The sequence below is a fragment of the Apium graveolens genome, chromosome 5 (assembly GCF_009905375.1).
Source record: "Apium graveolens cultivar Ventura chromosome 5, ASM990537v1, whole genome shotgun sequence".
NCBI lineage: Eukaryota > Viridiplantae > Streptophyta > Magnoliopsida > Apiales > Apiaceae > Apium > Apium graveolens.
Window position 1 is genome coordinate 262,213,617 of NC_133651.1, and position 13,126 is coordinate 262,226,742.

General features: G+C 32.7%; 1 protein-coding gene across 1 annotated transcript; it reads left to right on the forward strand.

The window, feature by feature from the left end:
* The first annotated feature begins 11,579 nt into the window (after positions 1 to 11,579).
* On the forward strand, positions 11,580 to 12,604 carry LOC141725134 (RAF-like serine/threonine-protein kinase PRAF). The gene is made up of 2 exons (XM_074527557.1): positions 11,580 to 11,820; positions 11,974 to 12,604. Exons 1-2 carry the CDS (start codon positions 11,685 to 11,687, stop codon positions 12,399 to 12,401), a joined length of 564 nt encoding a protein of 187 aa, XP_074383658.1. The 5' UTR covers positions 11,580 to 11,684; the 3' UTR covers positions 12,402 to 12,604.
* The last annotated feature ends 522 nt before the right edge of the window (positions 12,605 to 13,126 follow it).

Below are 13,126 nucleotides of genomic sequence, written 5' to 3' on the forward strand. Positions count from 1 at the left end.
AGGAATTCTCATATTTAAACCTCTATCTTGATAAACAAGAAGAAGGTAGAGGGATTGATGCTTACAGAAATCTACCTGAAAGGTTAGTATTCAAGTACAAGGGAGGAAAAAAGATACAATGGCCACTTCACAGGATTCTTCAAGAAAGTCAATCTGTGCTGATAAAGGTTTATTCATCCTTCAAGAAGAACTTTGGATTCAATGTGACAGCTAGAAGACTTGTTCTAAAGAAGTTTGAAGAACTGAGGAGTATTAGAGCCAAAGATGCATTCCCAAAGACTCTAACTATTCCTTACACAGGGAGTAGAGTGCATCTAAGGCCCTATGGGCTGATGGAATTCAAGGATGATAAAGGAGTTAGAAGATTCTTCAGATTAAAAGACCAATTGAGCATCGCTAGCAATGAGACTCTTTTGAAAATGCAAGAAATGTTAAATCTCTCATAATCTGATGAATTGGAATTTCACAGACAGCTCCAAAATCAGATAGAAGAAAATAACAGAAAGCTTGGAAAGAGATCCATATCTTCAAGGAAATAGATTAATCTGCTCAGGCTAGAGGAGCACCTTGAAAATGACTGTGAGCAAATTTTTGTACATTTTGTTAATTGAAGCACTTTACATTTTTATCTCTTCCATTTAAATTTGTATTGTTAGGGTGTTTTGTTATCATCAAGTTTCTCTTAATTTATGGCTACAATTCTAGTAGACATAAATTGGGGGAGATTGTTGTGAATATGTTGTGAACTTGATGATTTCATTAACAAAACACCTTAGTAGATTTAACTTAGTGAAATATGTAGCACTCGACGGATAAGCAAATATAGTCCCGACGGATGACTTAATATAACCCGACGGATGATGATTTGTTATCAATCAAGTGAGTAGCTTATGTTATAATAAGTCATGTAGCACATTTCTGCAAACACCTTTGTTTAGATTCTGTAGTAGCATATAAGTCATGTTGACTTCAATTAGATATGCAGAATAGGTTGATTAATTGTACATAGATGATGTCTTGTAATTCTGCATAAATGAAATGAAGTCAAGTGTCAAATAACTACCCGACGGATAAACAAAAATGCTACTCGACGGATGATCAACAAGGCAACCCGACGGGTGATCATGTACCCGACGGATAATCAATTTAAACATTTGTTGACAGTGACAACACAGTCACATGCGTCGAGTGTATGCAAAAGGAATGTGGAAGCCTATTCAACTGGGTTTTTGAGAACAAAGAAGCATTGCCATTTTTATGCTATTATGAAGATATTCAAAAATGCTGGAATAGAGTAATGAAGAAGCATAGTATTAGACTTGATAGGTTTTATTTTATTATCTTATCTTATTACTGTGTAATCTTGGTGATATATAAACCAAGAGTAGCAATTAGAACAACAAGAAGACTAAGCAAGAAAATTCTTAGAGAAACATTTGTAAGCTGTATCCTTAGCATTTCTCTGTAAGTTTAGTTGTTCTTATCTGTAAGCAGCTGTGAGCTATTCAAGTTTCACAGAGTTCTCAAGATATATATATATATATATATATATATATATCTGGTGGATACTTTCTAATCCACCAGAAAGTTTTAAAGACTTGTGTTTTTATTACTTTGTGTTTTGATTTATATTTAACTTGGTATTCCACACTTTGCAAATCAAAACACTAACATATATATCTTAAGTTAGAACATTTTATATTTTTGAAAAAAGTTCAAGAATTCCATTCACCCCCCTTCTTCAATTCTTGTTGCATTGTTAAGGACTAACAGTCTGACTATTCTAAGTCGGAATTATTTCTAATATTCATAAAAGTTTGTAATAGTATTAGTTTAATATTTTTGTTTGTAGTTGTACTTGTTACATACCTTATCCTGTGTATATTCTGTAGTATTTTGGGGTTGTCCTTATTTTATTGCAGGGTTAATCATTATTATATTGATATCATGGCTCCTCGATCTTGACCCCGTATCGGAGGGCGTCACATGGCACCACTCTCACAGTCTCATTCTTTTTTTTTTCTCGATATTTTGAGTTAATAAATATCGAAAGGTACAATTATTTTGTATTCTCCTAAATATTATCATCATTCGTAACATTCTCCTAAAGTTTATACAACATCGTCCATTAAGATTTTTAAAATCAACTTATAATCATAATATTCTTTTAAAATTTCTCTACCTTATTATATTATATTTTCATAAAACTTTCTTTTTAATTTTTAGCCAGAGAAATATTATAAAGACAAGTATTTATAAATATGTATTTTTAATACTTTTTAAAATCATTATATCATTATATTATATTATACCTATATAAATGAGAAGACGAGAGCGGTAATGTGGCGCCTCTGATATCAATTTATTTTTATAATTTTTCAAATTTTAATACTATTAAATAGAATAAAAAATATTACAATCATTATCGACTAATAAATAATAAATTTTTATGATGTGAGGTTTGTAAATAATGAGAGAGCGACTCATTAGAATAAACATGTTTAACAAGAGAACGGGTTTTTAACGTTCTTGATTTGTTTACTATATTTGTTATTGATAATTTTAGAACAATCAAGATTAGATAAGCAATATAAAAAAGAAAAAAATAAAATATTATTTTTATCAGATAAAATCGACATGGCACTAAATTACATTCAAAAACTTATCACCCTAAACTGATCATGTTAAAACGTAAACTAGTAAAATTTATATCCAACAACAATAGAAGAAGATAATATAGTTTAAACACATTAATATATAAACTACCCGAACTCAATTCTCACCCCACGGCTCTTTCAAGTGTTTTATCAGAACCACTACAAGAAATTTAATTAAATTTGACCAATTTTTTTTAATCGAAAATAGTTTTTTTTGACCAATCAATTATTGATCAAATAAAAACTAGTCAAAAATAATAAATATAATCAAATATGACTAAATTCAATTGTACAAAATTCGACCGAATAAATTCTGAGCGCCTTATCTTACAAAATAATTGGACATCTCAATGATCTCATGACATTGAGTGGCTGACAAATTGAGGCCCGCATTTTCGTAAGATAGGCATTTTTTTAATTTGTCCTATAACTAAAACATCTCCAATGTATTAAATCTTTTAAGTCTTTACTAAAAATATGTAGAAAAAAAATCAACTTTATCCTTAACTAAATTTTAGCCTATTTTAGCCAACTCCTCTTCATGGACTATATTTATCGAATTACACATAAATTTTTAGAATAATTTCAACATATTTTTTATTTAAGATATTAATTCAAAATATAAATAAAAACAATAAAATTTTAGCTCTAACAGACTCTTAACGACTACTCAAACCATTAAAAACCGCTATTCCTTCTTTAATTTTAAGAAACACAACACACACTTAACTTATATTTTATAATATATTAATCTATCCACTTTTTTTATTTCTCTTTGTCTTTTCATCAATCTCTTTCCAAATTTATTATTATAATAATAATAAGGAATGAGTAAAGGGTTTGTTTGTTGAAATTAAAATATAAAATGATGTTCTAAATCATTAAAATTCATTATTTCTTAATATTTATGAGTAACAGATAAGATATTATTGGACTTGCCATTACGTTATTAAAATATTTATAACAAATTCAAAAGATAATAACATTTTAATTTTAAAATATATTCAATTATTATAGTCAATTTTATCGGATAAATAATTTGTATCCAAAAATACATTGAAGATGATCTCACAGATTATAATCGGTTTTAGTTATTTTAGATATTGATATTAGTAATCCTATCGGAATATCAATCTTAGTTTCGAAACAATTACTTATATACCGATTACTGCAGTATTCTACTGGTTTTATTTTAATTCTTGAACATAACTTGAGATGATTAAAATACACCATAATACATTAAAAAGATTAAACGATCGTCACCATTGTTGTTATCCGCAAATCTAATGAAGCATCCACTTGTGTGTTCTTTGGACAACTAAATCACCACCTTCTGCGTGGGGTAGTACTGTTACTCTATATTCGTAATATATAACAAAATTTAATCTACAGAGAGGCTTAAAATAGTACTCCCTCTGTTCCTCCCTCAGTTCCTCCCAAAAGAAAAATGATAAAATAGTGGAAGAAAGTTAAAAAAGTGAGTAAAATAGTGGGACCGATTAATATTATATGTATAAAGTGGGTATAGTGGAGAAAAATAGTGAAAGTAGTTATTTTAAAAATTATAAAAATCTTACCATTTTTAAAAAGTTTTGAAATGTAAACAATTGGATGAGACATCCAAAAAAGGAAAGTGTAAACAAATGGGAGGGACAGAGGGAGTAATTATTACCTTCTTAAAAGATGAAAAGATTATAAAATAATAACTATTTATTTGGGCCGTACTTGCCTATTCATAATATTTAAGTGGCCTTTGAGATAGGTATATAGGATAAGAAGATAAACCTTTGATGGCGACAAATATTTTACAAAAATTTTGTGTACAAAATAGTAAGGAAAATGGCAAACAAAAGGTTGATAATCCTCTCTATCTCTTCATTATTTGTCCTCTTCACCTTCACTTGTATGTCAGAAAAATCCTTCACTTTATAAATTAGATCAATTTTATTTATTTTATAATATAATCGACTCGAAGAAAATTAGTGTACGAAATTGAGTTTTATTTTATTTATAAAATATATATTAATTATTATATGATTTTTCTAAAAAAAAATAATAATTAACATAACATGCACCAAGCTGGTTTATCTTAAAACAGCATCTTGAGTTGTTAATCTAAATTCCGGAAAACAGATACATAATATATTGTTTTTTGAATATAAGCTAATGCTACTGCGGCAAAATGCAACCTTATTCTCTAGTCTCTGGACAGATAGCTCATAAGATCGTTGGGCCTATAATATTTAAATAAATAAAATTAAAAAATTAAGGTAAGATTTACCTTAGTAAGATAATTCACAAGTTGTTCACAAAATTAAAATAACTTACGTGACTTACAGGAAATGAAGGCCTAGCTGGGCCATATGTAAAAACACAGTCTTTTTAAGCACGGTTGGATAATTCAAGTATTTAAGAGTTTATCCTCTATCGTTCAATCTGGGTTCGATTTGTCGCTTATTCCGAGAATTTACGAGAACATATACTCATTTGTAAGGCTATAAGTCATATTTGTCAAAAAAAAAATATATTATTTTTTGTTCACTATATTTAGCAGAATAAAATAAAATAATACATTGCTCAAAGAGGGTACCGAATGCATGAACGATAACAATAACATCAACACTCTCGAACTTATGCGCAAGTGGAGTGAGTGACATATGCATGCATTGTATTATGTATCTGTGGGCTGTGGGCACTTGGTGGTTGCTTTGTGTTTGCAACTCTAAATAATACTCGTCATATCCTATTCAAAGCAATCATCAACCCGGAAGTGGAAGAGGGCAGAATATCTCAAACTCAAATTCTTATCCGAATTCTTGCGAGTTCTACGCATATCCCTGGGATTTTATACGCCTCTTAATTCGTAACAGGAAGAAAACATACCTATGATAAATTTTGATATTGTGTACTATTGTAACTACTATTGTGTCTAATCTTTGAGATTAGAACTTCTTATTTACCTAAATTTGCGCCGAAAATTTGATCTTAAAGCTTCTTGTTTACAAAATGTTAATTTATTAGTTCACATGAAAACAAGCAAATAAGAAACAAATTATTCTCCTTTCTAGTATGAATAGAGCTACATGTATAAAATTAGACACAAAAAATAACTTAACAAATAAAATGGAAATTTATTTGCGATATTTATACGAATACATATGTGACATTTCAATTGAAAATCTATCATATATTATTGTGTGAAATTTTTTATAACAAAATTTATGATTCTAGCATATTTCTTCTGATTTTCTATTAACATATTTATTGGTGAAAAGATGAAAATCTGATCTCCCCAAAAAAGAAAGGGAGATAATGACAAAACATGTGGTGATATTTTACGATCATTTGTAAATGAATTTGGTCTGATAAATTGAAAATAGTAAATAATTGAATATTTGGGGTAAATATACGTAGATTGACATTTACACGTATCGAAATTGTAAATATTAAACGTATAGAGCACTTACCCCTGTGGTGTGGGGGTCCAAACATGGAGCACAAATGCACAATGCTCAATCCCCCTTCCAAACAATCTGGATTCAACATTATCAACCACCTCACACATATATACGTATAAATGTTGCACACGTATCTTATAATTTATAAATTCGTAACAAATTATTGAGGAGTGTTTGTCGACCTTATTTATAAGTTGAATTTAAAATTTATAAGCTGATAAGTTGGATGTTAGCAACGACCTATTTTTTTAACTTATTTTGATTTTTTTTTTATTAACTTTAAGTTTTAAATATATGTTTATAAATATTATATGAATTCAAAACTTATAAATTAAGATAATTGTATATAAAAATATTTGTTTTAGTTTATTTAAATAAAAATAATTCTGACTTTTAAGTAAAGTTATCCAAACACTTATATAATTTATCATTTTTAATTTACTTATTACTTATAAGTAACTTATTCATTTTAAATTATAAATTATTTATTTTAAAATTTACCAAACGGGCACATACATAACATGAAATGAGCAATAATTCATCAACATGGATTCAAGTATTTTATATCATGAATTACGTGTTAGGACTAGTTTGTTCCTATCCTCTTTAATCATATTCGGCTCTTTCTTTTGATATACAACTTATGCATGGAAAGCTGGAACAGAAAAAAGGAAAATTTCTCCGAATCTTGATATATGCATTTTTTTTTTGAAATAGAGACTTCTCATTAATTAAATTCAGAAGATAATATCTCCAACAACACATTTGGAGGAGACACAAAATGATTAAAGTTATTTAACAAACAAGAAATTATGGCTAGTAAATATGCAACCCTATTTGCTTGCTTTTTGACATGACCTACAACAATATGAGTTCTCTGACCCAAACTTCTCTTTGCATACTTCTATCGTGTGTCCAATTTCCAGCATGTAAACAATATCCCTTTGCAAAGCATGCACTACAAGTTCTGAGTCTGATTCAACCGTAACATATTGCAATCTTAATTCTTCAATCCAAATTAATGCTTCCTGCACTCCTCTTGCTTCAGCCTCCATTATTGATAATTTCCCTCCAACCCTCATGTTTTTCCTTTAGTAAACTTACCATGATCATCACGTAACACCATTCCCAGAGCAAATGACGTATCACTGTTATAGACTGAGGCATCTACATTTATTTTGAAGCATCCCGCTAGTGGAGGAACCCACTGGATTATGTTATTGTCAGGTGGTTTTTTTAACATATTATTCAACATAGCCTTTTGTTTGTTAACCTCCTTCCATTCTCCCACAACTTTTGTGCTAATTTCCATAGCTACTGCAGATGATAACATTTTTCCTTCCCATACTTTCTTGTTTCTGGCGAACCAAATGCCCCATAGCACAGAAGCAACCTTCTCAATAACCATTGCATTCTCCTGATTGATCACGTCCAACAGCCATTCAGGGGCTGATTCCACTACCTGCAGATGAGTATTAAGGCCTAACTGTTGCCAGCAACCCACAACGTAGGGACATTCACAGAAGAGATGTCGCATGTGTTCAATATCAACTTCATACATAGGACAAATTATAGTTATCGCCACCCCTTTACCCCTAATCAAATACCTAACTGGCACATTATTTTTACAAAATCTCCACAAAAAAGTTCTAACCTTGTGAGGCACCTGCATTTTCCAGATCTTGCTCCACCCCTTAGAATCAGACACACTTTGATCACTATTAATTTGAGAGGTCCAAAATTGATACCCTGACTTAACTGTATATTGTCCTTGGTTTGAACCCGCCCAAACTAGCCTGTCTTTGGCGTTATATTGAGGAATTCTTGTCTGCAAAATAAACTCAATATCGTTATGATGAAATTCATGCTAAACCTTTTGCACGTCCCAGTCTCTGCTATTGAAACGGAAGTACTGACATGCTCTTTCATCCCTAACGCTATTTAAGTGACTATCTTCCACAAAAAAAATCCAATTTGCCCTTCAACCATAGATCTTTAAACACTCGAATCTCCTCCCCGTTTCCTAACACCCACCTGAACCCCTTCTTCAGATTTTCCTTTGCTTCCCAAATACCCGACCAAATAAAACTGAATCCAGTACCCTTTTGCGCTTCCAATACGTGACGGTCTGAAAAGTATCTGGCTTTAAAAATGCGAGCTACAAGAGATGAGGGATTATGAGCAAACTTCCAGACATGTTTACCTAGCAAAGTTGTATTGAAACCGTGTAAGTTACGGAATTCTAAACCCCCAATGCATTTTGTCGTATCCATTTTATCCCAAGCAAGCCACCTAATTCCCTTATTTTCATTTCCATTCGAACTCCACCAATAGCCATTCAACAAGCGTTCTATTTCAGTACAAAGAGACTTTGGCAGCATGAAACATGACATCGCATAAGAAGAAATTAATTGACCCACATTCTTAACCATTACAGTCTTACCAGCTTTTGACAAAATTTTATGACTCCAATCCTGCACCTTTCTCCATACTCTTTCCTTGACAAAATTAAAAACTTTTTTCCTTGACTTTCCAACAAGCGATGGCAGTCCTAAGTACTTACTATCACCGAGCTCATTCTGAATTCCCATAATATTCTTAATGATTTGTTGTTTATCTCTTCGCACATTAACACTAAAAAATATTCCTGACTTTTGATAATTAATAACTGGCCCTGAGTTGCAACCATACTCAGTCAAAAGAGATTTTACAGCTCCTGCTTCCTCTGATGTTGCTTTAAGGAATAAAAAACTATCGTCCGCAAAAAGTAAATGGGTGACACGAGGAGCATTAGAACAAATTTGACAACTGGTTATGATATCTTCATTTGCTGCTTTCGATGAACTTTGAGATAATCCTTCAACACAAAATAGGAATAAGTAGGGAGACAGAGGGTCTTCTTGCCTCAACCCCCTCTTCGGTTTGACGGGTCCAACTGAGCTGCCATTAAAAGAAATCATATAACTCACCGTCGTAACACACATCATTACCCATCTAATCCATTTATCAGCAAAGCCCATGATTTTCATTCTACTCCTTAAGTACGCCCAATCAACACGATCATACGCTTTCGAAATATCTAACTTCAATGCTACTTCTCCATCTTGACCTCTATTCTTCGTCTTTATGTAGTGAAGAGCCTCAATAGCTACCAGAATATTACCAGAGCTGTTCCTACCCGGGACAAAAGCTGATTGATTCTCAGAGATGGAAATTGGGAGGATTTTCTCTAGTCTGTTGGCAAGCACTTTAGCTAGAATCTTATATAAAACATTACATAAAGCAATGAACCGAAGATCTAACATTCTCTCTGCATTCTCCTTCTTAGGAATCGACACCAAAGTCGTATCATTTAGCTCTGCAGGAAACGACATTTCTGAAAGCCAACTCCGAAAAGTCTTGTAGATTTCTTCTCCAATTAACTCCCAAAAATGTTGGAAGACGGCCGGGCTAAAACCATCTGGACCAGCTGATTTATCAGGGTGCATCTGTTTCACTGCTTCAGTAAACTCTACAAACGTAACTTCAGCTGTTAGCTTCTCATTCTGAGCGTCAGTTATGACTCTGACATTAGCTTTTTGCGCTTGAGCATGAACCCCACTATCACCCTCCGCAAAGATCTCTTTAAAATACTCAGCTGCAATTTTACACATATCATCATAATTATCAACCACTTCCCCTTTAGTCGAAATAAGTTGAGCAATATGATTTAGTTTCATCCTTTTTGATGTTGTAGCATGAAAAAACGTTGAGTTAGTATCGCCCTCCGTAAGCTAAAAAGTTTTTGCTCTCTGCTTCCAGTACAATTCCTCATGATAAAGCAACTCATCTAATTTCTTCGTCTCCTCAAAATATCGTTTCACTCCTTCCTCATCACTTCCTTTAACCCAAGCATTGATTATCTCTTTATGTTTTTTCACCTTATCACGAAACTTATGAAAAAAAGTCCTCCCCCATCTTGCCATAAAAGGGGACACAGAGATTAGCTTAGGGAGGAGATGAGATGCAGGAATATTTATCCAGTAATCCATTACCTCTAATTTAAAGCTCGGCTCATGCAACCATGTATTTTCAAATTTAAACCGAAATTGTTTTCTTGAGAAGCCACTATTCATGAGTTCGAGTAAAATTGGATCGTGATCAGATTTAATTACATGAAAAATAGAGAGCTTACATAGCAGGAATTTCCTCCATCACAACACATCAGCAAAAGCTCTGTCAAGACGTTCTTTTACCCATTTGTCTGTACCCTTACTTTTCTCCCAAGTATAGTCACCCCCATCAAGTCTAGCTCCATAAGACCACAATCCTCTATAACTGATTTAAAATCATCAAGCCAAGGCTTTGGATGAGGACGAGAACCCATTTTATCCGAATCTAAGAGCATATCATTAAAATCTCCGAACACACATCACGGAATATTATCATTTCTAACAAGACTTCTCAAAAGATCCCATGACTCTTATCTACGAGTACCTTCTTGATAGCCATAAAAGCAAGATAACCTCCAAGCTATATTTGTTCCTCACATAACATGGAGGTCGATGTAGTTGCTTGAAGCATCAGCCACATGACAATTTAAACAGTGCTTCCACATAAAAGCAAAACCACCATCCCTCCCCACTCTTCCTACTGCAAACGAATCAACAAAACCATTACTAACTGCTAAATCCTTAATAATTTTGATTTTTAAGTAAACTTATCCAAACACTTATATAACTTATCATTTTTAATTTACTTATTACTTATAAGTAACTTATTTATATTAAATTATAAGTTACTTATTTTAAAATTTATCAAACGGGCACATATAAGATGAAATGAGCAATAATTCATCAACATGGATTCAAGTATTTTATATCATGAATTACGTGTTAGGACTAGCATTGCTCCTATCCTCTTTAATCCTATTCGGCTCTTTCTTTTGATATACAACTTATGCATGGAAAAAATAATAATTAAATATTGCAACCTTTTCCAACCACTCATCTTGTTAAGATATACTAAACCCTTCAAGGAATAGAGGTTTTCGAAAAATAAAAACAAAGATGTATAATTTTTTTCAAAAAGAATATGTTACATTATATTTAAAGAACTGATCAATTAACCTAGTGAAAGCTGGAACAAAAAAAAAGGGAAATTGCTCCGAATCTTGATATATGCATGTGTTAAATTTTTACAACCAAGTACTAACGGTTAAAATTAAGAAAAAAGAGAGAGAGTAAGATTACGTAAGTCTTAGGATTAAGAGAATCTTTTATCTTTGTCCCTACAGTGTTCTCGTAATGGGAATCTACGTAAAACTGGGGTCTGCGCTTACTGGTCACTTATGGCCCCCCCCCCTCTCTCTCGTTTTTCTTTTTTTTTTTTTCTTTTCAGTTAATTTTGTTTTTGGAATACTCTCTCCTAATTTTGGGCGAAAAAGAAAAAAGAGGGGGTCTATAAATAGAAAGGCAAATGTACCTTGATTAGGCTTGAAGAAGCCTCCAGCTCTTCAATACCTTCCTTCCTTCTCCTTGAAGCTTTCTTCTTACACAAACAAACACACATACTACTACATATATCTGCTATGGCGGGACCAGACTCTCTCAAGTTTCTCTGTAGTTACGGCGGCAAAATCCTTCCCCGTCATCCCGACGGCAAGCTCCGTTATCACGGTGGCCACACTCGGGTCCTCGCCGTTCCTCGCTCCATCTCATTCTCCGGTCAGTATTCAACTTTCAAATAAATTTATACGTATCTTTTTTTAAATATAATATAAGATTCAGTTAAATTTTGCGTATGTTACTAGACACGTCATTATTGTACATAATAATTGAATTCGAGATACTTATGATTTATGTTTTTTTTGATTACAGAGCTAATGACAAAGCTTGGAGAACTATGTGGAACATCCGTGAGTCTACGGTGTCAATTACCAACAGAAGATTTAGATGCGCTAGTTACAATCACCTCAAACGAGGATCTGAAAAATCTAATCGAAGAGTACGACATCGTTGCGTCTCTCAAGATCAGAGCCTTCCTTTCGCTCCCAAAGAAACCATCATCACCTTCCTCCAGTTGTTCTTCCTCCTCACCAAAATCAACTCAAGCTGTTGCCGGAAATGTTGATTATAAAGCTAGGTTTCCGGCGACGACGACATGCTATCGTCACATACCTAGGCCTGTTGGATATCCAGTTTGCTACGACAAAGCTGCCGGAAAAGTACCGGCCTCGTCGTACTACGCAAATGGAAATCCTTCTGCTCGGATCTATTTGGTCCATAATGGCAATCATTGGCAATAACAATCAGCTCAATCTCCGAGATTTTAAAATCAAACAACAAAATATTATACCAAAAGTACTATAAGAAAAAAAAGAGAGAAGAAACTGATGATATCTATAATATATCAATATGTGGTTCGTGATGTATAAGATGATCCTCGAGTTGAATGGATTGGATTGATATTTGAAATCCAGTGTGAAATTAGTGCAATTTTTCAGTCTAATTTCGCTTATCCATCGTCCATAATTTGAAAGGTAAGTTTCGTTCGATGTAGATTATATATGTTCGATTTTAACATAGTATAGGTATGTTGTGTTGAAGCAGTTCGTTTGTTCAACTTGTGCTCTGTTATTCAGTTGTCGTCTAGGGTTCCGTGAAATTGCCGTTAGTCAGTTGTTAAGTTTTGTCGTGATTTAGATCATGTCAGGTTGGTGTAATGTGTGCCACGTTATCCTCTTTTCCTCGTTACGCGCTTTTGTCTTCTCGCACGTATTAGTTATCCTTGCTTCGCACGCTTCAAGCTCCTCCATTATTTGTTTGTTGGCTTTTGAATTGCTTACTTTTCAAGATTTATTTATTATTCACTTTTTTTTTATTTTAATTGTTTTATTTTAATTGATTGTTGCGCTGATTGCAGGTTCATGAATTTAAAAGAATAGCTGGTGGGTAACAGTGGAGTACGTAGCTTCCTCGTCTCATAGTAAGCCAACAAACAAACGCGTATTTTAATTTTTTTATTTAACTT

Coding starts and splice junctions, on each gene's coding strand:
- LOC141725134 (XM_074527557.1), top strand. CDS start 11,685: ATGGCGGGACCAGACTCTCTCAAGTTTCTCTGTAGTTACGGCGGCAAA. Junction 11,821..11,973: donor TCGCTCCATCTCATTCTCCG/GTCAGTATTCAA, acceptor TTTTGATTACAG/AGCTAATGACAAAGCTTGGA.